The sequence below is a fragment of the Zingiber officinale genome, chromosome 8A (assembly GCF_018446385.1).
Source record: "Zingiber officinale cultivar Zhangliang chromosome 8A, Zo_v1.1, whole genome shotgun sequence".
NCBI lineage: Eukaryota > Viridiplantae > Streptophyta > Magnoliopsida > Zingiberales > Zingiberaceae > Zingiber > Zingiber officinale.
This window is the reverse complement of record NC_056000.1, coordinates 84789321-84813481: the sequence shown is the minus strand read 5'-3', so window position 1 is coordinate 84813481 and position 24161 is coordinate 84789321. Positions and strand designations below refer to the sequence as shown.

Genomic DNA, 24161 nt, shown 5'->3' with positions numbered 1-24161 from the left:
GAAGCAGAGTAACAGGATGAGGACTATAGCTACAGTAAAGATGAATGCGTACCTCTGTCGAAGTCTGAGGATCCTTATATAGGATCCCTGGGAGGCGCACACACGTTTTTCGAGGCGTGCACGCTCCTCAAAGCATACCTCGGAATGGACGTGTCAGAAAAGTGTGTCTGACGCCATACTACAACCGTCTGAGCATATCTCTGACATGACAGTGGAAACTTCCACTATACGATTCTCTGTTTGGTTCGGCCGCCGACCATGCTGTCTGACGATGACACATGTTTCGAGAAGGATATCACCAGTTGCCCCCCTTTGTCCTCTTCTGAGTCTTTTGTTGGTTACTAGGCCGAGTGGAAGGACCGCTCGGCCATCCTGGCGTTCGAGAGTGCAAGCGTACCGGACCGAGTGAGAAGGCCACTCGGTCACATACTCGGACGAGCTTGTAGCCTTAGTCGATCTGCCGCTCAGCCGAGCAAACATGCCGCCTTGCGGATCAACTCTTTTATACGAGCACTCATGAGCGTCGGAAACCCGACCTGAGGTCGAGTTGTCGTCGTGTCGGCCTGGGCGCTATTCTAGCCAATCGACCAGGCCAGTCTCTCCGCTCGGCCAGACTCTTAGGTTGACCATCTTGACTTTGACCTCAACGTGTCGTTGACCCCTACTTGTACGGGCCCCCCTTTCTTACCACCGGATTAGTGGTGAAGATTTTTTGTTGAATATGCGTCAAGTTGGACTGTGTACTATTGTATTGGTAGGCTCTGGACGGAGCTCAAAGAAATAATCAAAATCGAGGAGCGGAAAAAGAAAAGACTTATTCATAAAAAATCTTAAGGGCGAGGAGAAGATTTTTATTTTATATTTAAACTTGTACCAAGCTCTCATTAGTTAAAATTTATATCCTACCAAAAGATTTTCATAGAGTTTTAAAAAATTGAGTTTGAATATTATAATTTTTTAAAATTCTATACAATCCAATTTGGATATCATTAGATTTCTATAGAGTTTATAAAATTCTAAATTAAATACACCTAGACTTTTAAAATCCACCAAAGTCATTCCAAGTAATTAAAAGTCCAAATTGAATACACCTCCCTTAAGCAAAATATTAATTTAATATATATATATATATATATATATATATATATATATATATATATATAATTTATTATTTTTAATAAATAATTTAAATTGTAAAAAATTATAATTGTCATAGTTTACGCATTTAAATAAAAAATAAATTTATAATTAAAAAAATAGTCCGATTAAAGGATATTTTGAAAATATACGTAATTACAAGGCTTAAAATGAATATAACGCAAACTATAAATATGCAAGTTGCTCCATTTATTCCGGCCTTCTTCCTCCTTGCTTTCCAGGGCCCGATCGATGTAGCAGCGGAGGAGAAGGGTCGCTCTTCCTTCCTCGCTCGATTTCTAACTTCGTCTTTGATCATGTTCCTGTGCTTGTGGATCCGATCGTGGCTTCACGACTACGAAAGGGTTCTGGCTCTCGCTGTCCGCCTAATCTACATCCAGGTCAGTAAAGTTCCCTCTCGACTCATTGCTAGTTTGAAGATTTCTACTTTTCGATACTATTGTTCACTTGGGGAGATGTTCTCATTTTATTGCTAGTTTGGTCGCTTTCCCCTTTCTTTAATTCCATTGTTTGTCTTTTGGGGAATTTTGCTATATGGCGTTGTAAATTAGGTTTTTTTTTAATGGATTCAATGCTACCTGAAATTGCGTGTAAACAGTTGGATTTTATAATGTTTTATTTTGTCGTTGTCATCGCATTGAATTGAATGCTCTTGCATGTTTTCTTCAGATTGGGTGCTCGATTTTTGGATCACTAGGTGCTCTTTTCAATGGTCTTTTGCTGATAGATCTGGCGCTGGGTCTCTTCGCTCTGGTTGCTATCGACAGGAGTAGCGAACGCCTCGGGCGGACGTACGCTGTACTTCTCATTTGTGCTATCATCCTTGATGTTCAGTGGTTCATCCTTTTCTCCCGCATAATTTGGTACGACTTTTTCACTTTTTATCGTTCTGATAAGGAATTCTTATTCTGTTCGAAGTGGAAAAAAATGCCTCACTCAGACACAAGACATTCCAGTTTTTTTTTTGTTGCATTTGCTGCTGATATTTTCTTCCTTGCTCATTCTGAAATTATAGTGATTCTGTTCCTATAATCATGATAACGTGGATAATTATCCTCGTGCATTTGTTTTTTTTGTTTGAAAATGTTTTAGCTTCTAAATTATGATGGACAGTCTTCACCAGAGATATAAGGGGAATTTATTTTGAATTAAAATTACAAAATTCAACTTCTGATTTATCTGTTGAGTAGGCTCGAGCGAATAATCTCAAGTTGTCAAGTAGGGAAGGATGAGGTGTTGGAAGACTGAATTGCCTTGTATGGCTGCAGGGTTAGCTGAGTTAGCTGAGTTGCCAAGTTGATCGAGTGCTCTAAGTTGGTTGAGTGACGAATAGCCAAGTCAGCCAAGTGATTTGAGTGCTCTAAGGGCAAGGTGAGTGTCGAGCTTGTCTGACTACCAAATGTTGCCGAGCCCGAATGGGTCGCTGTACCCAGTTTGTAAAGCGATGCAGAGTACTCGGGAAGTAATCTCGAGTCCGAGTGGGTTTCCGAGTGCTCAGAAACAAAGACACCAAGGACTGCATTCAACGCAATTTCTTTAAAATAGATTCGTCCCCTCCGGTGGTGTTATGGCCAAGGACTGCATTCAACGCAGTTTCTTTAAAATAGATTCGTCCCCTCCGGTAGTGTTATGGGATCATGTTGGACGTCTATTTTCCTTGGATACAATGGTAAGACCACAAACCCAGCCTAGCACAAGTTGCTTGTGGTGAACTGCAAGAGTACCCGAATGATATCACAGGTAGAACTATCGAGTGGGTGCACGACCGAGAGAAAGAATAGAGGAACGAAGGTGGAGGAACTTTTTTTGCTTCTGCGTATCTCTGTATTTCTGCTATATAGGAGCTCCACCCTTCCGTAGAAATAAATACCACTTAATGGCCGAATAAAAGTCATGCACCCATCCGACTCAGAACATTAGCCGTTGGCCATTCAATTGGCAATTACGGATTCTCCATTAATGCATCCTTTACAGCAAGCAAAAGAATGATTCACGTGACAAAACACTAGTTGATTCACTTAGGCAAATTTTTCTCCAACTGCATTTGATGCACGCAGGCAGGTTGTGTTCACACATGAGTCACCTTTTGTTTAGTGCAATTCGAGCCTTGGATTTGCACCCCTTGCAAGGACACGCATGAGAGAGGGTCTCTCTCCATGCATATGTTCACATCATCAATGTTTGTGACACATTATAAACTAACCATAATGCCTTGAAACTTCCAATGTGAGACCAAATTCTCATTCATAATAGAGTTTCCTTCCTTCCCACCTTTTTTTCATTCACATTTCCAACCATCCCTCACATAATGGAAATATGGTATGTGATAGCATTCAATAGTTGAGTCTAAGTATAGGACAGATAAGTTTTATCTTTTGAACCTTCCCTTAATTTGTCGTCTGTGTAAACTTTGACACATTTCACCCGGGACTTTCTAATACAACTCAGTTCTCATGGGTGTGTTCGTTCTTGCCGATAAACACGCCTTGTTCTGTGAGAAGTTTTAATAATTGCACCTCTAATTTTTTTTGAAGTGACCCAACTTCTTTCTTACATAGGCGATTCAAGAGTTTCCACATTACTCTACTAGATAATTAAAAGTTGTATGCTTAACCTCCATCCTTTCGTTAGGTAGTTCCCCCACTTAGTTGATATAGTTAGGTTGTCCCATTGAATCTAGTTTCTGGGATCTCCGTTATGTATAGGTTGGATTTCCTTTACACGAACATTTTCCATCTGCATTAAGTTCATCTAACAAACTCTTTATATAACCCTTTGTTTAATGGATCTGCTAGGTTATTCTTTAACTTTACATAGTCATAACTCCCGTTGATAGTGGCCGTCTAATGATATTGTGTCAACGACGTATGTCTAGATTTACTATTTTACAGATGACTTTGTGTCTGGCCAATTACTGATTGACTATCACAGCATATGCAAATTGTTGGCATTGGTTTCGGCCATCTAGGAACATCTTCTTTGTCATAGCTATTCAACCTCTTCACCACATTTGTCAAAAGCTACAAACTCATATTCTTTCATGGATTTAGTTATTACAGTTTGTTTAGAAGATTTCCATAAAAGGACTGCATTTTTTAAAGTGAATACATATCCACTCGTATATTAAATATCCAATTCGTATCGTTGTATCCTTCAGCAAGATATCTCGTATAGTGTAGTCTATATTCACGAGTATACCTTAAGTATCTCAATGCTCTTGTTATCCCTTTTTAGTGTTCAACACCTGGATTACTTGTGTATCTACTTAGTTTACTTACCATATAGGCTAAGTCTGGACGTGTACAACTCATCAAGTACATCTGACTTCCAATCATCCAAGAGTACTCTATCTAAGAGATACTTTCTCTTCGATTCTATGATAGATGTTGACTTGTATTTATTGACATTCCCTTGGTGAATTTTAAAGAATTTTGTCCATGTATGCTCTAAGAATTTTGATTCCTAGAATCACATCAGCTAGGTCTATGCCTTTCATGTCAAATCTTGAGTTCAATATATCTTTAGTAGATTTGATTATCTTATCATTACTGTCAATAATAAGTATGCCATCTACATATAGACACAAGATGACATAGTTAGTCTTTGTGGCTATCATGTAGATATATTTATCACATTCATTATTTTAAATTCACTTTCTTTCATGACATCAAAATTTTCATGTCACTGCTTTGGTGCTTGTTTCAATTCGCATAATAACTTCATCAATCTATAAACTTTATTTTTTTGCCCTGGCATAGAAAACCCTTAAGGTTGTTCCATATAGATTTCCTCATCTAAATACTCATTTAGAAAAGTTGTCTTTACATTCATTTGATGTATTTCCAGATTTCATAGAGTGGTAATAGTCAACAACACTAATGGAAGTTATTTTCAAAATCGAAGAATGCGTATCAAAGTAATCAAGGCTTGCATGTTGTCGGTAACTTTTAATTATAAATTTGACTTTGTACTTATCGATCGTGCCATCTGATTTCATTTCTTCTTGAAAATCCACTTACAACCGAGTGATTTACTTCCGAGAGGAAAATCCACAAGTTCCCAAATGTAGTTTTGCAAGATAGAATCAATCTCCAATTGCCTCTTTCAAGTGAACTTCATCAAAAGAGCCTATAACTTCTGAGTAACTTTAGGGATTACTTACCAACATGAAAGTGATAAAATCCATTCCAAAGAATTTTCCCACTAGAGCTTTTTATTTCGTTTGAGCTCAACCTCAATTAGTTCATCATCTTCTTCTTCCTTGGGTGTTTCATATTCCCGTTTTGAGGAACTTCCTTCCTCTCGGGTCTTATATGGATACACATGCTTGAAGAACGAGACATTTCTTGATTCAATAATCGAGTTCTTATGTGTCTTTAGAATTTGAGATTTATACACAAGGAACCCGTAACCACTACTATTATGTGCATATCCTATAAATATGCAATCAACAGTTTTTGGTCCTATCTTAATCCTTTTTGGATCAAATATCAAACTTTAGCCAGATACCCCCACATTCGCAAGTATTTGTAGGATAGTTGTCTTTCTTTCCACAACTCATACGGACTTTTATCTATTTTATTCTGAGATACCTTATTTAAAAGAGAATTAGCTATTAACACAGTTTCCCCTACATGTGTAATCTAAAGCTCAATAGAAGAGCATTTATCATCTCCTTTAGAGTGTAATTTTTTCGCTTAGCAACATCATTTTGTTGAGAAGTTTAGGGAGTTGTTGTTTTGTGTCTGATCCCATGTTTAGCACACAACTCAATGAATGGTGATACATATTCACCACCTCAATCACTTTGTGTCACCTTAATTTTTTTATTAAGTTGGTTTTCAACACCATTGTTATAGAGAATGAATTTCTCTATAGTTTCATCCTTACTTTTGAGAAGATATACAAAATAATATTTTGTGTTAGTATTAACAAAAGCAATGAAGTATTTATTTCCATCACGTGTCAGTGTACCTTTTAGGTCACACACATCGGCGTAGATTAGATCGAGTGGTTCGTTGTTTTTTTCAATATGTTGAAGGATGATCTTGTCATTTTCGCTTTAAGACAATTCTCACACTTGTATTTTGGATTAAGGTGGAATGTATGTATGCTTTGCATGTTAATCAATCTACGCAACACATCATTAAAACATGTCTAGTCTACCATGCCACAAACATGAAGACTCAAGTGTATAAACGGAAGAATTTTCAATTTTATTAACCTTAGGTCTAATAGTCAATAACTCATCAATTGCATAATTCTTTCCAAAAAATATTCCATTTTTATGTTTGCTCAAAAATAATGTGGAAGTCATGCTTGCTCAAAAGTGATCCGAACACTAGATTTTTCCAAACATTCGAAACATACAACACATTTTTCAGAGTGAGCTCCTTGCCCAAAATCATCTTCAGCACCACTTTTCCTTGACTTATAATGTTCGAGGTTGTTGAGTTCCCCATGAACAACTTATCGCCATCTTTGACTTATTCGAAGTTGTAGAGTAGTTTCTTGTTGTAGCATAGATGTCTGGTGGCATCAGTATCGATTCACTATTGTTGCGGGTTTGAACCTACCTGGTTCAGTTCGAAGACCACAGCGTAGAGATTTCCATTTCTGGTCCCTCATTCATATTGTACTCCTGCTTCTTCTTTGATTTCTTGCATTTCGAAAACTTGTGACCGAGCACTTCCCAGATAATTTCTTTTAGCTTATGCCTCCTCTGGATCCCATCTTGGAAGATTTGATATTCTCTATTTCGAGCTTTGACCACGTTGACTTTTAGCTTGAGAGAATAACTTTATCTCTGAACTCTTATTGTCTTCCTCAATTCAAAATTTAACAACGAGTTGTTCCATGTTCATCTCCTTCTGTTTATGTTTCAAGTAGTTTTTAAAATACTTTCAGCCGGGAGACAGCTTCTCAATGATAGCTGCCACCTGAAAGGTTGAACTCAGCATCATACCTTTCAAGTGAATCTCGTGCAAGATTGAAACTCTTGGACTTGGTTGATCATTGTCTTGAAGTCAACCATCTTGTAGTCCAAGAATCATCCCACGATGAATTTCTTGGCATTACATCCTCCGTTTTGCATTATCCGTTTTGTACTTCTTGTCTAGGGAGTCCCGCAACTCCTCTGTCATTTTTTTCGTGCTATACACAACGTATAGCAAGTTGGCAAGGTAGTTGAGGATGTACTTTTGGCATAGGAACTCATAAAGAATTCATGCCTCCACTCACTGATGGTTTAGACATCAATAACATCCTTATCATGCTTGGAAGTTTTCTCGATCAAGAACTGAGCCAAATTTAGCGTGGTTAGGTCGAATAGCATATTATATTGCCTTCGCTTAAAGTTGACTCGGTGAACTTCTCTAACTTTTCCCCATGATTGATTAGAATATTTTCAATTGGGTCGGTGGGGTCTTCACGTGATGAGTCTGTTGCTCCTCAACATTTTCCGTGACTATCTCAACAGAAATGAGTCTGTTTTAAGATTGTTAGACAATCTTCATCGGAGATATAAAGGGAATTTATTCTGAATTGAAATTACAAATTCAACTTCAGACGTATCTATTGAGAAGGCTTGAGGGAATAATCTCAAGATGCAAAGTAGGGAAGGATGAATTGCTCGGGATGACTGAGTTGCCTGAAAGATTGGGCTTCCTTGTATGACCCAGTTAGCCAAGTGTTGAGTAAGTTGAGTACGAGTCGTCGAGTTAGGCGTAGCCAAGTGATGAATTGCCAAGTCAACTGAGTGTTGAGTCGTTGAATCAGTTGAGTCGGTCGGTGCTCTGCTGTGAGTGCTGAGTGCTTTAAGGGCAAGTTAGAGTGTCGAGTCGTAAGAGTCGCCTGATTGTCGAATGTTGCCGAGCCCAAATGGGTTGCTGTACTTAGTCAGGAAAGCGATGTAGAGTACTCGAGAAGTAATCATGAGTTCATATGGGTTTTCGAGTGCTTGGAAATAGAGACGGTTAAGTCTGCATTTAATACAGTTTCTTTAAAATAGATTCGTTCCCCTTCGGCGGTGTTACGGAGTCATGCTGGATGTCTGTTCCCAAGATACAATGGCAAGACCACAAACGCAACTTAGCACAAGTTGTTTGTAGCAAACTGAAAAAGTACCTGAACGCTATCACAGGTAGAGCTGCCGAACGAGCGCACAACAAAGAGAAAGAACAGGGGAATATAGGTGGAGGATCTTCTTTGCTGCATATCTCTGTATTTCTGCTCAAGGCCATAACATCTTTATATTGGAGCTCCACCCTTCTGTAGCAGTAAATACCACTTAATGGCTGAATAAAAGTGATTTACCCCTCCGACTCAACTTTAGCCGTCAACCATCAACGGTTTGCCATTTCAGTTGGCGGTTACGGATTCTCCATTAATGCATCCGTTACAGCAAACAAAGAATGATTCACGTGGCAAAATATTGGTTGATTCAATTGGGCAAATTTTGCCCCAACTGGTCTAACATTCGATGCGCGCAGGTCGTGCGACACACGAGTCACCTTTGGTTCAGTGTAATTCATGCCCTAGATTTGCACTCCCTGCAAGCCCACACGTGTGAGAGAGTCTCTCCCCATATATATGTTCATAACATCAATGCTTGTGACACATTATAAACCAACCATAATGTGTTGAAACTTCCAATGTGGGACTAAAGTCCCATTCACAATGGAGTCTCATTTTTCTTTTCCACCTCTTTTCCATTCACATTTCCAACATATGAAAGGTACTAATTTAGTTGAGCAAGAAAAGAAAGTAGAAAAAACATGCAAAACGTTGATCCAATTCTAATCAGTTTCCTGATTTTTGAGTTTTAATGCAATACATATGCCTTTTTACTAATCCATACATAAGCGACAGTTGATAGAATAAGGGTATTCACACTTACTCTATAGGGGAGATTGCTGTCCAAATTGCTGGCTTTTGTGGACATATAAAAGTATTGATAATTTATACAAGCTCAGCAAATTATGTATGCCTTGCTAATACTACAAACTGTAATAAGAATATAAGATGCTCGGCTGGTCCCTGAGGTTGAGTTTCCGATGGAAAACTTTTCAGAATACAGATACAGGCTGAATTAACTAAAAAAAAACTTATTGAATTTAATATTTTACTAGACTTATAATCTCAGATGAATTAGTTAAACCAACTTGGTGATCTTAAGATCATTTCAAACTATAGTGGATTCTGAAAGAATACCTTCTGCCAAATTTGTGAACTGTAAAGGTTGACAATAAATATGATATTTAACTTTGATACGGTGATGAAAAGAGGTCCCATCAAAGATGGGCCAAAGCGGGGAAGAACGACTGGTGTGGAGGTCAAAGTCAAAGGGAGACCATCCACAGGTCAAGCAAAGTCGATCGAACGGAACAGCAAGGCCGAACGAATGGCCTGCCCGAGCGAACAAGCAAGGTCGGATGGTATGCCCTGCCCCTGAAAGTCTGTGAAGGAACGATGAAGACAACAAGAAAATCCCTGGACCATTGGCCCTGCCGACCGGACGTCCATCCGGTCGGATGAAAATTAGCCCTCCTGTAATAGGGATAGCCGAGTGAAGGGAAATGACTCTGATTAGTATGATTGAGTTGGGGTGTCCGGCCGAGTGGCCACCGATCGGCCTACCGCGGGATCCACCTACGTATCTCATCGTACTTTCTTGGAGGTTAGTGCCACTGACAAGAGAGTATGTCCAACATGCAAATCGTACTTTAGAAGTTTCCAACCTATCACATCAGAGATTTACATGCTCGCTTAAGGAAAGATGTCAGGGGCACTTTTTGAGTTGTCTTTTCCTAGGTCGCTTTGGAAAACGTGCACATGTTTTGAGATGCATGCGCAAGCACTACAGTGACACTATAAAAGGGGGTTCCCATCTACAAGCGGAGGTATACGCAACTTTGCGATTCTACACGCTCTTTGTTATTGCATTCTCATTACTCTCCATTTCGCTGGAAACTGACTTGAGCATCGGAGGGTCAACGCCGGGAACCTCTTCCCAGCCCGACACTAAGGCCTCTTGGATCACATGGAGTCTTCGCTTCGTCCACCTTCAAGCCACATCCCTAGGTTGCCATCTTCCCCACTTTCGGACATGAACATATTTGGCGTCGTATGTGGGAACTTACTTAGATGACTTACTACGGTAACACTACCATAAAAAGACTTGGAAATGCCGATACAAGCTTGAGCTGCGAAGATGGTAGAGCAGCAGTAGACGACAGCTAACTGCCAAGCGAACGATCTAGCAATATCAATAATAGGCCTACAAACTTAGCCCAGAGCCTGAGTGGAAAACCCCGCCGCTTGCAAGCCCAACAATAGGCCAACCGACGCATTCAGAGAGGCACCAAATGCGCCGATCCTTTATCACCGGGTGATATTCCGCACCCTTTCAGAAGAATAAAGCTAAGTGGAGAGGGCACAAGGATCCTCTTTAGATGACGTGCCCGTTCGAGATGAGCGAAAGGGTAAAGCGCCCCAGCTCAACGACTCTCCTAAGAGAATAAATAGGCAATTCTCTCAGGAGATCTTGGACGACCAACTTCCACAACACTACAGACCCTTGATGATCAGAGAATACATGGGAGCAACCGACCCCGAGGACCATCTGATCAAATTCGACAACATGGTCATGCTCTACCAGTTTACCGATGGAGTTAAGTGCCGAATATTCCTCACCACGCTCTCCGGATCAGCGCAAAGGTGGTTTAGGTGACTGTCAATTGGATCCATATGTAGTTTTAAGGACTTCCGAACGACGTTCCTCTAGCACTTTCAAACAGTCGCTACTATCAGAAGACTAATGTCAAACTATTCATGGTCAAACAGGGCCAAGGAAATATTGCGAGCTTACATTAAGAAGTTTAACCAGGTGGCTATGGAAGTCCCATCCACCACTCCGGAAATTTTAGTAAGTTCTTTCTCCCAAGGACTTGCAGAGGACAAGTTCTTTCGCTCACTCATCCGGAGGCCTTCGAAAGATTTCAATCACCTACTCGGGGGGCTACCGAATATATCAACATAGAATAAGCCTAAGTAGCTCGGAAGAAGGAAGTGATCCCTGAGCTAGTTGCTGGCTCGGAACGCCGAGCAGCTCATACACACCAACCATTGAAGGGACCTCAAGCGGGAACAACACAGCATAGTCTGAGCCCTAAACCCATACAGTCCAACATGTGGAGGCAAAGTGGACGAAGCTCACCGAGTCTAAACCATGGATGCCGCTTTTCTGTTCTTATCATCAGTCGGCAATGCACAACACTAGAGATTGCTATCAACTAAAACCAAAGCCGTGCCGTGGGCTTCACTAAGATTCCACCGTCGATCCCCATCTCCTGATCGACATCATCACCGCCGATTAGGGGGGTGGCGCAAGGAGAGAAGGTCGGCGATTGAACAACATCAACAGCCGACCCAGCGAAGGGATTATGAGAGGACGCTTGGTTATCAGCAGAGCAGTCACGTCCGTCAGCTAGAGAAGAGGAGAATCGCAGCAACGCTGCCCAGGGTGACATATGGTCGCGGGAGACCCAACCGACGGTGATTCCAACCAGGCTCGAAAGTCACACGCCCGACGATTAGAAATCCACGTTGTCGGATGTAGAAAGGAAAAAGCAGAAGGACCAGAGATCAGTTCTAGTCCTCGAGACTTGGAGTGGAGGTCCCTCATGATGACACCCTGATCATCAAAGCGGTAATTGCTAACTATAATATTCGCCGCATTTTTGTAGATACAGGTAGCTCGGTAAATATTATCTTCCAGAAAGCGTTCGATCAACTAAAAATCAATCGAAGCGAGCTGCAACTTATGACAACGCCCTTGTATGGGTTCACGGACAATGAAGTGTTGCCGATCGGCCAGGCTTGGCTGGCCATATCCCTTGGGGAGGAGCCGCTCAAAAGGACAAGGATGACGAACTTCATAGTGGTGGATGCCTTGCTCGCCTACAACATCATACTGGGTTGACCGACGTGAACGTGTTCTGAATGGTTGTGTTCACATTCTCCCAGAAGATCAAGTTTCCCGTGGATAACATGGTCAGCGAAGTTAAGGGCGACCAGCTAGCAGCTCGACGATGCTACGTCGAAATTATCAAGACTGAGTCGTGTGCGACTCGAAAGGCTCAAAGGCTGGAGGTAAATGCAATTCTAGAAGAGCCTTCTGCGCTGGCCTATGACGAAAAAGAAGAAGTCGAAGTGCATCCTAGCCGGTCAGAGGCCGCCACTTTCATCGCGGTCGATCTGAGTGCAGAAAAGAAGGCGGAGCTGATTTCTTGTCTAAGGTAAAACCATGTTGTATTCGCATAGGCGACTCACGAGCTCTCGGGCATCTCGCCAGTCATAAAGTAGCATGAACTGCACATCCAATCGGATGTCCGACCGATGAAATAAAAGAAAAGAGACTTTAGCTCCGAACAGAATCAGATCATTCGAGCGGAAGTGGAAAAGCTGTTAGAGGTCGGCCACATAAGTAAAGTGTAATTCCCGAGCTGGCTAGCTAATGTGGTGCTGGTCTCCAAGATGAGTAATAAATGGAGGGTTTACATCGACTTCTAGGATCTGAACAAAGTTTGTCCAAAACACTACTACCCGTTACCGCGCTTGATTAGATGGTGGACGCAACGACGAGTTGCGAGCTGATCTGTATGCTTGACGCGTATTAGGGCTACCACTAGGTGCCGCTCGCCAAATAGGATCAAGAGAAGGTTAGTTTTATCACGGCCTACAGGACATTATGCTATAATGTAATGCCGTTCGGACTGAAGAACGCCGGAGCCACCTATCAGCAATTAATGAACAAGGTGTCCTGAAGGCAGATCAGCCGAAACATGGAGGTATATGTTGACGACATTTTGATAAAATCCCTCCGAGCCATTGATCTCTGTGCAGATATAGAGGAGACCTGCCAAACACTGAAGAAGTATGGAATCAAGCTCAACCCAAGCAAGTGTCTGTTCAGAGCAAGGGGCGGACGCTTCCTTAGGTACATCGTGATCGAGCAGGGATCGTAGCAAACCCAAGCAAAGTGAAGGCGCTTCAAGACATGCTCCCTCCACGCAACCTGAAGGAAGCTCAGCGATTGATTGGACGGATTACAGCCTTGTCTAGATTCATATCCAAGTCGTCCGATCGGAGCCACCCCTTCTTCAAGGTTCTATGCTGAGCTCCGAAATTTCAATGGGACTCTGAATGCGATAAGGTGCTGGAGGAGCTCAAGAGTTATTTAACCTCTTTACTTGTACTGGCAAAGCCTATCGTGAGCGAGCCGCTCTGGATGTATTTATCGTCCACAGAATGAGCGGTTGGCTTAGCATTGGTGCGACAAAACGACGCTAAACAACAACTGGTGTATTTTTTGAGCCACATATTGAAAGATGCTGAATGCCGCTGCACCTATCTCGAGAAACTGGCGTATGGGCTGGTCCTCGCCTCTCGGAGGTTACACCCATATTTTTTGTCACTTCCCATAATTGTCTTAACTAACAATGCTTTAGGAAGAGTCCTCAACCTCAAAGCGTCCGATTGGCTAATCACGTGGACCATAGAGCTAAGCGAGTTTGATATACAATACCAGCCTAGATTGGCGATCAAGATGGAAGCCTTAGCCGATTTTGTTACTGAAGTACAGAATGCCGAGTTAGAGGCAACTTGGAAGATATATGTGGATGGGCCCTCCACCCACCAAGGCAGTGGAGTAGGCATATTGCTGATATCACCACGTGAAGAGCGATTGCAGCTTTCCGTTCAGTTGGATTACTGAGCCACAAATAATGAGACGGAGTACGAAGCACTGATCACCGGCCTGCAGGCAACCAAACATGTGGGGGCCATTCGAGTGGTTATCCACTCGGATTCTCAATTGGCAGCGCAACAACTCTTTGGTTCTTTTGAAATAAATAACACGAGGTTAAAATTATACACGGAGGCTTTCGAGAAGTTGAAGGCGGGATTCTAGGAAGTAATCATGCAAAAAATCCCTCGGGCAAACAGCCAGTACGTGGATGAATTGACTAAGTTATCAAGTTCCTTAAACCCTGTGGTATTGGAAAAGCCAATTGAGCAGGTGATGTTGGTGGCTTACATTGACAAAATGGCAGGGTTGGAACCTCTCATTGACTAGAGTGCACCTTTGATTGAGTTCCTCCGATCGGGCAATATGCCGGCCAACCTAGAGCAGACTCGATTAATAAAAAAGAGAGTCGGACAGTTCACACTGATAGAAGATCATCTATACAAAAGATCCTTCTCGAGGCCCTTACTGAAGTGTATTAGATCAAAAGACATTCAATACATTCTGCAAGAAGTTCACCAAGGCTCCTGTGGCAGCCATCCGGGCGGTAGTTCGTTGGTAAGGAAAATCCTGTTGGCAGGTTATTTCTAGCCTACCTTGCAAGCCGATGCCGCCCGGATGGTAGTAACCTGCTTGTCTTGCCAGAAATATCAAAATGTACCGCATAGACCTACAGAAGAGCAAAAGGCATCCATCGTCGCTTGCCCATTCGACCAGTGTGGAGGATGGACATTGTTGGACCCTTCCCCTTGACGACCGGACAGAGGAAATTTCTTCTTGTGACTGTAGACTATTTCTCTAAATGGGTGGAAGCTGAGCCGCTTGCCAATATAACCGAACAGATGGTTATCAAGTTCTTGTGGCAGAACATCATATATCGGTTCGGCGTCCCTCACAAACTCGTCTCCGGCAATGAAAGGCAATTTTAAGGATGAAGGCTTAGAGAGTGATGTGTAGACTATGGTATTACACAAACTTTTACATTAGTAGCTTACCCCTAAAGCAACGGCCAGACAGAAGCAACCAACAGAGAAATCCTCAGAGGACTTTGGAATCGACTCGACCACGTAGTGGGAATCTGGGTAGATGAACTACTGAGCGTGCTATGGGCCTACCGCATTACGCATAGGGAAGCTATCAGCATAACTCCGTTCCACTTAGTATACGGAGGGAAATTAGTTGTGTCGGTCGAGATAGGGATTGAGTCCGATCGGATACAGCTTTATGACGAGGAAAATCCCGATCCGCACCTTATGGAATTAGACTTAATAGACGAAATCAGAGAAAAAGCAGCCGCGCAGCTGATAGAATACCGACATTGGATAAATTAGAACTACAACAGTAGGGTTATTCCTAGATCTTTCCAGGTCGACAACTTAGTCTGGAAAAGAGTCAAGCCAGTCGGCGACGTCACCAAGCTAGAGGCCCGTGGGGAGGACCATACAAAGTAATCCAAAAGCTTAATTCAGGATCCTATTAACTACAAGATGAAAATAGAAGGAATCTGAAACGACTTTGGAGTGCAAACCATTTGCAACCCTACCAGGCCGGGTAGTAAGTTTGAGATTGAATTCATGTAAATTGTAAAAACATTTGTTCTATGAATGCAAGAAAGATTAAATGAAAATTCGCTAAGTGTCAAAGACTCACGTTCCGATTGACCGTGTTATAAACGAGCTTGCTCTCACGCCTCCAAGTTATAGCCCGCGGGTTTCAGACCGGGCTTGTCCCGGACTCACATGTTATAAGCGAGCTTGCTCTCGCGCCTCTAAATTTATAGCCCCTGATTGACCGACCGGGCTTGTGTCAAAGACTCAACTCTTTCGAGTGAGTTATAAATGAGCCAAGCTCTCACGCCTCTAAATTTTTATGTCGTTCGGCTAAGTTATAAGCAAATAAAACTCTCGCACTAAGTGCTCAAAGACGCATGTGCCGATCGGCCGTGTAATAAGCAAATCCTAACTTTTGTTTGGCATATTACACGGACAAATAAAAAGAGCCAAGTTTACTATGCCAAGGATAAGCTAAAGGGTTGCAAGACTTCATAATAGAGAACTTAAAAGCGCCGAACGAGCGCTCATCAATTCATACTTAGATTTTTTACGGGTCCCTGGGTGTGTACAAAAAATAGCTGACAAAATAGAAAAAACTATGCAAGGTAATCGAGCACGTCGTCGAGGAGCGAATCCAAGATCTTTTCCCTTTTAATAATATTGCTCGACAGATTGGGGAAAAGATAGCTGCCGTCCTTCAGTTGTTGGAGAGTCCTATCTATACTGTAGTCAAAGAGACGGAGGGTCCGATCTGTGCACATTTCGTTGAAATCTTGGAAGCAAAGCTACTTCACCCGGAAGGATTCCAACCGATCAGGCTCCTCCTCCTCCTTGAACTTGTTAAGCTCGGCCTTGGACGCCTCTAACTCGGCCTTCAGCACAGCCAGCTAGCTCGGCATTTTTTGCATCTATTGTTCATTTATGCTCCCCGAGCTGGAGGTCACTTACTGCTTGCTCCACCGTTCGACTAACCTGCTCAGCCGCTAGCGATGCTTTTGCCTCTTCTAGCTTCTTAGCCAAGACCCGGACCTCCTTGTTTTTGATGTTCAAATCTTCGATCGCTTGAAGTTTCCTGGCATTGACAGAATTTAACTTCGATTCAAAATGGTAAGCCTGCTTGGTTAGCCGATCGAGCTGGAGGACCTGATCATGATTCTTATTCTTCTCTACAATGAGCGCCCGCTAAGATCTAAGAAGCTACTCGGAGCTCATATCTAAGTCTTTTTTGAGCTAGCTTCGCGGTTAACTGCTCGACTTGGGTCCGTGAGGTATCCTGTTGCTCGGCTGACGCTCGAAGCTGTCAGCCGCTGGCATATAGCCAAGCTCTCCACTCAAAATTGCAACCAAATAAAGCTAGTTAGCCCTGATCGGAAAAAGTAAAGAAAATATTCAGCTAAACTTACCCAGTTGCTTTCTGGGTAAAACCGTCAGCTAGCTCCCTAGGCAGGATGGTCACCGCTCAGGCCCTAATGTCTACTTAGATTTACGCTAGAGGACCTTGGATTGCAATTTGATGCTGTGGGGAGTGCAACTTGGCGTCGTCTGGACTATGCCCCTTATCAGTCGACAGACAGAGAATTACCTTGACATGCCTACGACAACTCGGATCGGAAGGCTCTGAGGTGGTCGGGCCCTTAGATCTAGACATCAAGGAGGAGTGAATAATTGAAATTGGGGCCTCTACATTGACCGACGAAGGTGGAAGATAGGCGATCAGTGACGCGAGTATTGGTGCAGCTAGCAGCGCAAATAGAGAGGGGATCTGGTCGGAAGAAGGGGGAGTCGGCAAGACAACCTCCCTCTCAGGAATCACTGAAGTAGAGGATTTCTCCTGCTTGGATGGCGGTTGGGAGGTCGTTGCTGGAGTGCGGGCCTGAAAAGCCGAAGTCATCGAGCAGTAAGAGGACTCCGCTCAGTGCTGCTTGCGGCGTTAGATCAACGGCTTGCTCGACGTGGTTGATTCAGACGGAACAGTGATCGGCGCCATGGAGGGGAGTTCGGGCGACAGCTTGCCAGTGGTGGTCGTTGCGTCACTGGCCGCCACCCAACTTCCCCCTGCTTTGCTAGTCGGCTCGTCGGAATGCTCGACCGGTAACAAGCCACGACTCTCCAGCTCGACCACTCCTTTAGCGTTGATATCTGCATCGACAAGTTTACACTTGCCGCTCAACAACGCTCGGTTCATGATTTGATCTTAAAAAAGGAGATAGAAATCAGTTAGATTCAAAGATAGCAAGAAGAAAAATAACGTACCAAGGGCGACAGGTAGCCATGTTTGGATGGGGCTCAACCCGAACACATATAAAACTCCCTCCAAAAGCAGCCTGTGTATATGGTACTGCTGACTGGCAAGACTCGCGACTACTTGGAGGTAAGTAGATTGGCTCGGAATGCGCCCGAGCGGAGGAGGCTTCGACAACTCTATCTGCCAGCTGGTCGAGAAGGCAGGCCAAGCCAGTAAGTGAACATAAAAATAATGTTCTTTCTAGTGCTTATTTGAGGAGGACATTTTGTCAAAATATACAGAGCCTACTCGAGCTTGGAAAAGGAAGGTGTCCGACTCAGAAAATTTCGGATAATAGAAGTAGTGGAAAACGCGAGGCACAAGGGGGATCCCGTATAGACGGAATAGTACAACCACCCCCTATAGTAGTCTGAAGGAAGTGGGCACTAACTTATGCATGGGAATGTGAAAGTATTTGCAAATTTTAGAGAAAAAGGGTGGATGGGAAAGCGTAGGCCGACATAAAATTGGTCTTTGAAGAAGGGCAAAAAATCGTTTGGGGGCGTGTGAGGGTGATCGTAGGCAGAGGGAATGACAATTTGATAATCGTCGGAAAAGCGATAGGTGAGTTTCATTTGATCGACCTTATCGCCGTTAAATTTGAACTCGGTAGAGGTATTCCACAACCCGGGGGCAGCTGGGTGTGGGGAAGAAGAAACTACCATGGAACAAAGGAGGGAAATCGAAGAGTGAAAGGAAGAAAGAAGAAGGAACTTACAGGAAAGGAAGAGATCACCAGCGACGAGCAGAGAAAGGAAAGCAAGGAGGCTATCGAGACGAAGACGAGGAATGCAATAGGGCGAAGGACAAAATTAAGTGCGACCTAAGTCGTCCGATTAAGGGCTTTGGAAAACGAGGCTTTATTGTGACCGTTGAATTCGAAAAGGTAGACATCACATCAAACCTAAACAGTTGCCTATCACATCACGCATGTGACGATAGGAAAAGGTGGCACATGACATTTGATTACAGGAAGCATTAATGGAGCATAATTGAAAGGCATGGTCAGCATGCTTTACATTAATAGTAGAGGATTTGAATGGTTTGACGTCAGTAGCCGTTAAAAGGTACTAAGTGAAGAAGGCCACTTGGGACAGAGAGTAGAAAGAAATGGAAAAATGGTTAAGTGTTGTCTACAACAAGACCGATCGGCATCAACCCCGGAGTATGGAGTAGGTGATTGGGGATGAGGCTAGAAATAAGCTTACCAATGACTAAGTATCATCCTCAACAGAGCCGAGCGACGGCTATAAACCCTTGCGTAGTAAGCCTAACAGCTGAGAGGCAGCTCTAAATCCCAGAATATCAAAGCAGGGAGAAGAGTTCTAGAAAATAATAATTGTCCAGTCAGTCGGATTTGCATCCTCCTTCGACAAGACTTGAGGGGAAGACTTATGATACGGTGATGGAAAGGGGCCCACTAAAGATTGGCCAAAGCGGGGAAGAACGACTGGTGTGGAGATCAAAGTCAAAGAGAGATGGTCCATAGGTCAAGCAAAGTCGGCCAAACAGAACAACAAGGCCGAACGGATGGCCTGCCCAGTCTGAGCGAACAAGCAAGGTCAGACGGTATGCCCCGCCCTGAAAGCTTGCGAAGGAACGAGTCAACATGAAAATTGTCGGACCATTGGCCCGGCCAACCGGACGACACCTCTGGTCGGATGAAAATTAGCCCTCCGGCAATAGGGACAACCGAGTGAAGGGAAATGGCTCTGATTAGTACGACTGAGCTGGGATGTCTCGGCCGAGCGATCATCAGTCGGCCTACAGCGGGACCCATCTACATATCTCATCGTACCTTCTTGGAGGTTAGTGCCACTGACAACAGAATATGTCCAGCAGACAAATCGTACTTTGGAAGCTTCCAGCTTGTCACATCAGGGATTTGCATGCTTGCTTAACGAAAGGTGTCGGAAACACTTTTTGACTTATCTTTTCCTAGGATGCTTTGGAAAATGTGTGCATGCTTTGAGATGCGTGCACAGGCACTACAGTGGCACTATAAAAAAGGGTTCCCATCTACAAGTGGAGGTATCCACAACTTTGTGATTCTACACGCTCTTTGTTATTGCATTCTCATTACTCTCTAATTCACTGGAAACTGACTTGAGCGTCGGAGGGTCAACGCCAGGAACCTCTTCCCGACCCAACATTAACGCCTTTTGTGTTGCAGGATCACGTAGAGTCTTCGTTTCGTCTACCTTCAAGCTATATCCCCAGCTTGCCATCTTCTCTTTCGGATTGGAACAAACTTCATTACTGGGACTCATCTTTCTGCCCTCCCTATGACCCTGCCCATGTTGCAGGTATGGGCATGGAGAGGAGTCATACTTGTACAATGAAAAAAGAAAAAGAGATTCGGAGAAAGAAGAAGAGGTAAAAGAGGAAGCTTTGCTCCTTTTTGACTTCACAGGAAGCTAGGGTCGCGTAGTGGATAATTTTCCTTCGATTTCTTGGAACTCATACATTTTGCAGATAAAAGGAATCATGCAATAGCATCTTCTTGATTGAGGGAAAAAAGAAGATTTGCAAGATTATTTGAAAGATCTATGTAAGTTACAATGCTGATCTTATCATAGTCACAGTATTTACATCTTCCTGTCTGGTTAAAATTAACACTTAGAAGAGGTTGATATATAAATAAGAGAAGAAAAAGCTTTCCTAGTCCCTGGTGTTCCTTTCACTCCAAATTATCTCAATCTAACCAACTATACCCTACAGTGGAGGTCCATTACCAAAGATCTCTAAGGGGCTTCTTTTAGATATTAATCTCACCCAACTGAAAAAAAAGCTTGAAAGTGCATTTTAGTAAGAGATTGCTAGTTTCATCTGAAAAACCACATATTCTATATATTGGTTTGTGTAGCATGTCTGTATCAGTTAGGAATCTCTTTGTATCAAATCTATATTTTGTGATTTGGCAGTATTTGTATATATATATTTTTGTGTGTGAGTCATATTGGTGTTGGTTTCGTAAACATTTTGCTTTGTTTGCAAATATAAGCAACACAGTCCAAAGTTTTCCATCTTTAATCTCCATTTATGATCACATACTTCATTCATGTCCATTTCTTACAATTCAACTATTCTTAAAACCTTGTCATTATGTAGGAATGCTGAACCTGAGAAGTTTGGGGTGCCCTTTGTCTTCTCTGTGAAACTTACTATGGCGATGCAAATTATTGGCTTTTCGACAAGGTTTTTTTCATTGTTCTTGTGGATCCAGATTTACAGATTGGGGGCTTCCAATGTCATTTGTAGAGTCTCGCCTGAGGCAGTTGTTGAAGATTGTGAAGCAGCTGATGTGGGGTCTAGTTTATGGAGTCCAAAACCTTACAAGACTTTGGAACAGTGCTCTGATTCAAATATTAATTCGGTTGATTCCATCTATGACAATCCATTTTTGTGTACTTCAGAGATCACTAATAAAGTTGATGAGAGGAACAATCTGAGTCCTAATTGTGAGACATTGAGAAAATGCTATGAGTCCGACGAGGATTTTGAGGATTTTATTTACGATCCTACGCGTTTGCCTATACTTTTTCAAGAGGCTAAGGATGAAACGCGTCTCCAAAAAGTAAACTCTCTGCTTCCAATAACTATGTCTACATATAACATGTTATTCTAGGCAAGAGTTCTTTTAAGCAAATTACCAAGCCGCTATGTATTCCATGTCTCATATCCTCCGAATAGGTTAGCTAGTTCTAGAAGTGTTTTTGCCCACTATATTTTTAACCCACAATCTTGAGATATCGTTTCTCAGTTTTCTTCTTGGGTGTCCATGATAGGATTTGTAGTCCTCAATAGACTACAATGTGATGTAGTTGCAGTGATTAGTTTATGTAGTATATTTGCCTATATTCACAATCTTATCTACCAGGCCAAGGAGAAGATTTCAGCTTCGAACAACAGTTGCATTAACGAACCATTACAGGAAAGCGAAGCATCACACCTTAACCTATGTAGCAACAGGCAAGTCCGGATCGTTCAGGTATGTTTCATGGTTACATAATCTTCTTATTGCATCATTTGCAGTTATGCACTTGTCTCAAATTCTCAGCCTGAGAATTTATCTGCATTGTAGGTCGGCACTGCAGTGCCTCGGCCCTACATCCCTTGACCCTCGAGGTACTTTTTCATAGAGAGTTTTATCGCCCTCTGAAGTTTTTTTCCGGGAGACGCAAAAAACTCCTAGTGCCAGAACTAGGAATTGTACAGGTTCGTCGTCTTAGAAGTGATCCAAGATGATTGTCGATGGATCAATTTTCTTGGAAGCACAGAATGCTCGAATTAGAGAACTGATAACATTTCCATGGAGGTAAAAGCTTTTTCAATACTCTTATATAGCATACATTTGCCCATTTAGAGGCTTCTTTCAACTGGTAGTGATTATGTTTCTTAGAGGAAAATATTTTTCTTGAATTTCCTAACCAAAGTGTGGATTCATTATGTCGAATTGCGACTTGATTTCTCTATCCTGAATCATATCAAAAGTTATATTTAGCTCGAGTGAGATACAACTAACAATCTCACTGAAAAACACACCGAAAACATTAACAGTATTCCTGTCATCTTTGAGAAACAAAGAGTTATTATTTCACTGAACTCCGAATCGAAGTGAACATGATCACTACAAGGTTCACTATCAATCATTGATGTGGCAGCGACAACAGGAGCTACGTGGCAAGCACAGAACTCAATTAACGTAGAGTCATGTAGGTCCGACCTAACATCGGGCTCATGGTCAAGGCCACGAACCTAAAGGCAGAGTCACCTGATAACAGTCCAATAAATCTAGTATAAAAGAGTGCCTGTGTAGACGGGTTGGGAGACGCGCACACTGATTTTTCTACTAGTTAGCAATTTCATTTTTCCTCTAGTTGTCTTCTCTTCTTACCTATGCTTGACGTGAGCGTCAAAAGGGTTTACTAAAGTTCACCTTGGCCCCCTTCTAGTTCTACCAGATGCTTGCAATCTTCTTGCTCATTCCGCAGCGGGTAGAGTTTTGTATTTAGTTCAGAGCAATCATCACTTCACTGATCCTTGCTAGAGCCAGATGTATGCCATTTCTCTCCACCTTAAATCAGCAACAGACAGGGGTATAAATGAGCCAAGTCGTTCATAATTTATTTAAAGCTCGATTCGATAAAAGTTCGTTTGAGTTCGTTTCATAAGGCTCGTTAAGATAAACAAACCAAGTTCAAATTTTATAATATTCAGTTTGTTAGTTCGTGAATAATCAATTTTTAAATGAAAAATAATAGTTTTGATATTAAATTTATAGATTTTATATTTTATTTATGAAACATATACAAATATATTAAATTTCATTATTGAAATAAAATTATAAATTTTGATAAGAATATTATATATTTTTTAAATATATAATTTAATTTTTAATAAATATTTAAATTTATAATTTATATTTATTAAACTCATTTAGGCTCGATAAAAGTTCGAATAAGCTCGTGTGTCATAAATATATTCGTTAAATAAAATTCGAACTCGGTTCAATTATAAACCAGTCAAATTTAAACATTTAAAAATTCAACTCAACTCAATTACATTCCTAACAACAAGCAATTCTTGATTTTTGTTATTTGGCCCAAAGGCGATCCGATCTATCACCCACTCAGTTAATTGCTGACCTAATAGAAATCAATCCAACTAGGAAGTATATGGCCAGAGATGACTCAAAGTCAACCCTTGTTCGATCTACTCATGTGACCTATCCGGAGCCCCAAGAAGTAGTCCCATCACCCAATCTCTAATTTATAAAAATTACTTGAGATTTTCTAAAAACTAATTTCTATTTTATGCACTAATTAATTGACTATTTTTATGGATATAACTCTTCCACCTTAATATTTATGTTTATTTACACACACTGTCAAATAAATTACTTTTTGTTGTTTTAATTCTCTCTACAAGCATTTTTTAAAAACTTTAAAATTATTATTAAAATTTTAATTTTAAAATCTATCTTCACTAAATTGCATACAAATATATATACAACGAATTTCAAACATGATCTAACTTTATGCAAACATGTCACTTCAAGTCCACTGTATGCTCCTCTTTGTCACGTGATCTAATGCTTCCATTTCTGGTGGAGAATTTATTCAGACAAATATATTTTTCTTATTTTTAAAAAAATTATTTCATACTAATTACTTGATGGCGACATGTGGGCAAGAAAGAGAAAATAAAAACTAAAAAGTGTGGCGAGAATTAGACATGGGAGCAGATCTTTTGTTGCCATGTCAGCGGAGTAAGCCACGTGAAGAGACGTGGCTTGGTGGATCCTCCCGTCTCTCAGGAACTGACACATGGTATGTGGGACAGATCGTGTTTTTGATTT

General features: G+C 41.8%; 1 protein-coding gene across 1 annotated transcript; it reads left to right on the top strand.

Annotated features, from left to right (window-relative positions):
• Positions 1–1360: 1360 nt before the first annotated feature.
• LOC122009787 lies at positions 1361–22306 on the top strand. The gene is made up of 5 exons (XM_042566076.1): positions 1361–1538; positions 1828–2021; positions 20912–21377; positions 21681–21791; positions 21885–22306. The coding sequence occupies exons 1-5, from the start codon at positions 1455–1457 to the stop codon at positions 21918–21920; spliced, it is 891 nt and encodes a 296-aa protein (XP_042422010.1). The 5' UTR covers positions 1361–1454; the 3' UTR covers positions 21921–22306.
• The last annotated feature ends 1855 nt before the right edge of the window (positions 22307–24161 follow it).

Coding starts and splice junctions, on each gene's coding strand:
- LOC122009787 (XM_042566076.1), top strand. CDS start 1,455: ATGTTCCTGTGCTTGTGGATCCGATCGTGGCTTCACGACTACGAAAGG. Junction 2,022..20,911: donor CTTTTCTCCCGCATAATTTG/GTACGACTTTTT, acceptor GTCATTATGTAG/GAATGCTGAACCTGAGAAGT. Junction 21,378..21,680: donor ATGAAACGCGTCTCCAAAAA/GTAAACTCTCTG, acceptor CTTATCTACCAG/GCCAAGGAGAAGATTTCAGC.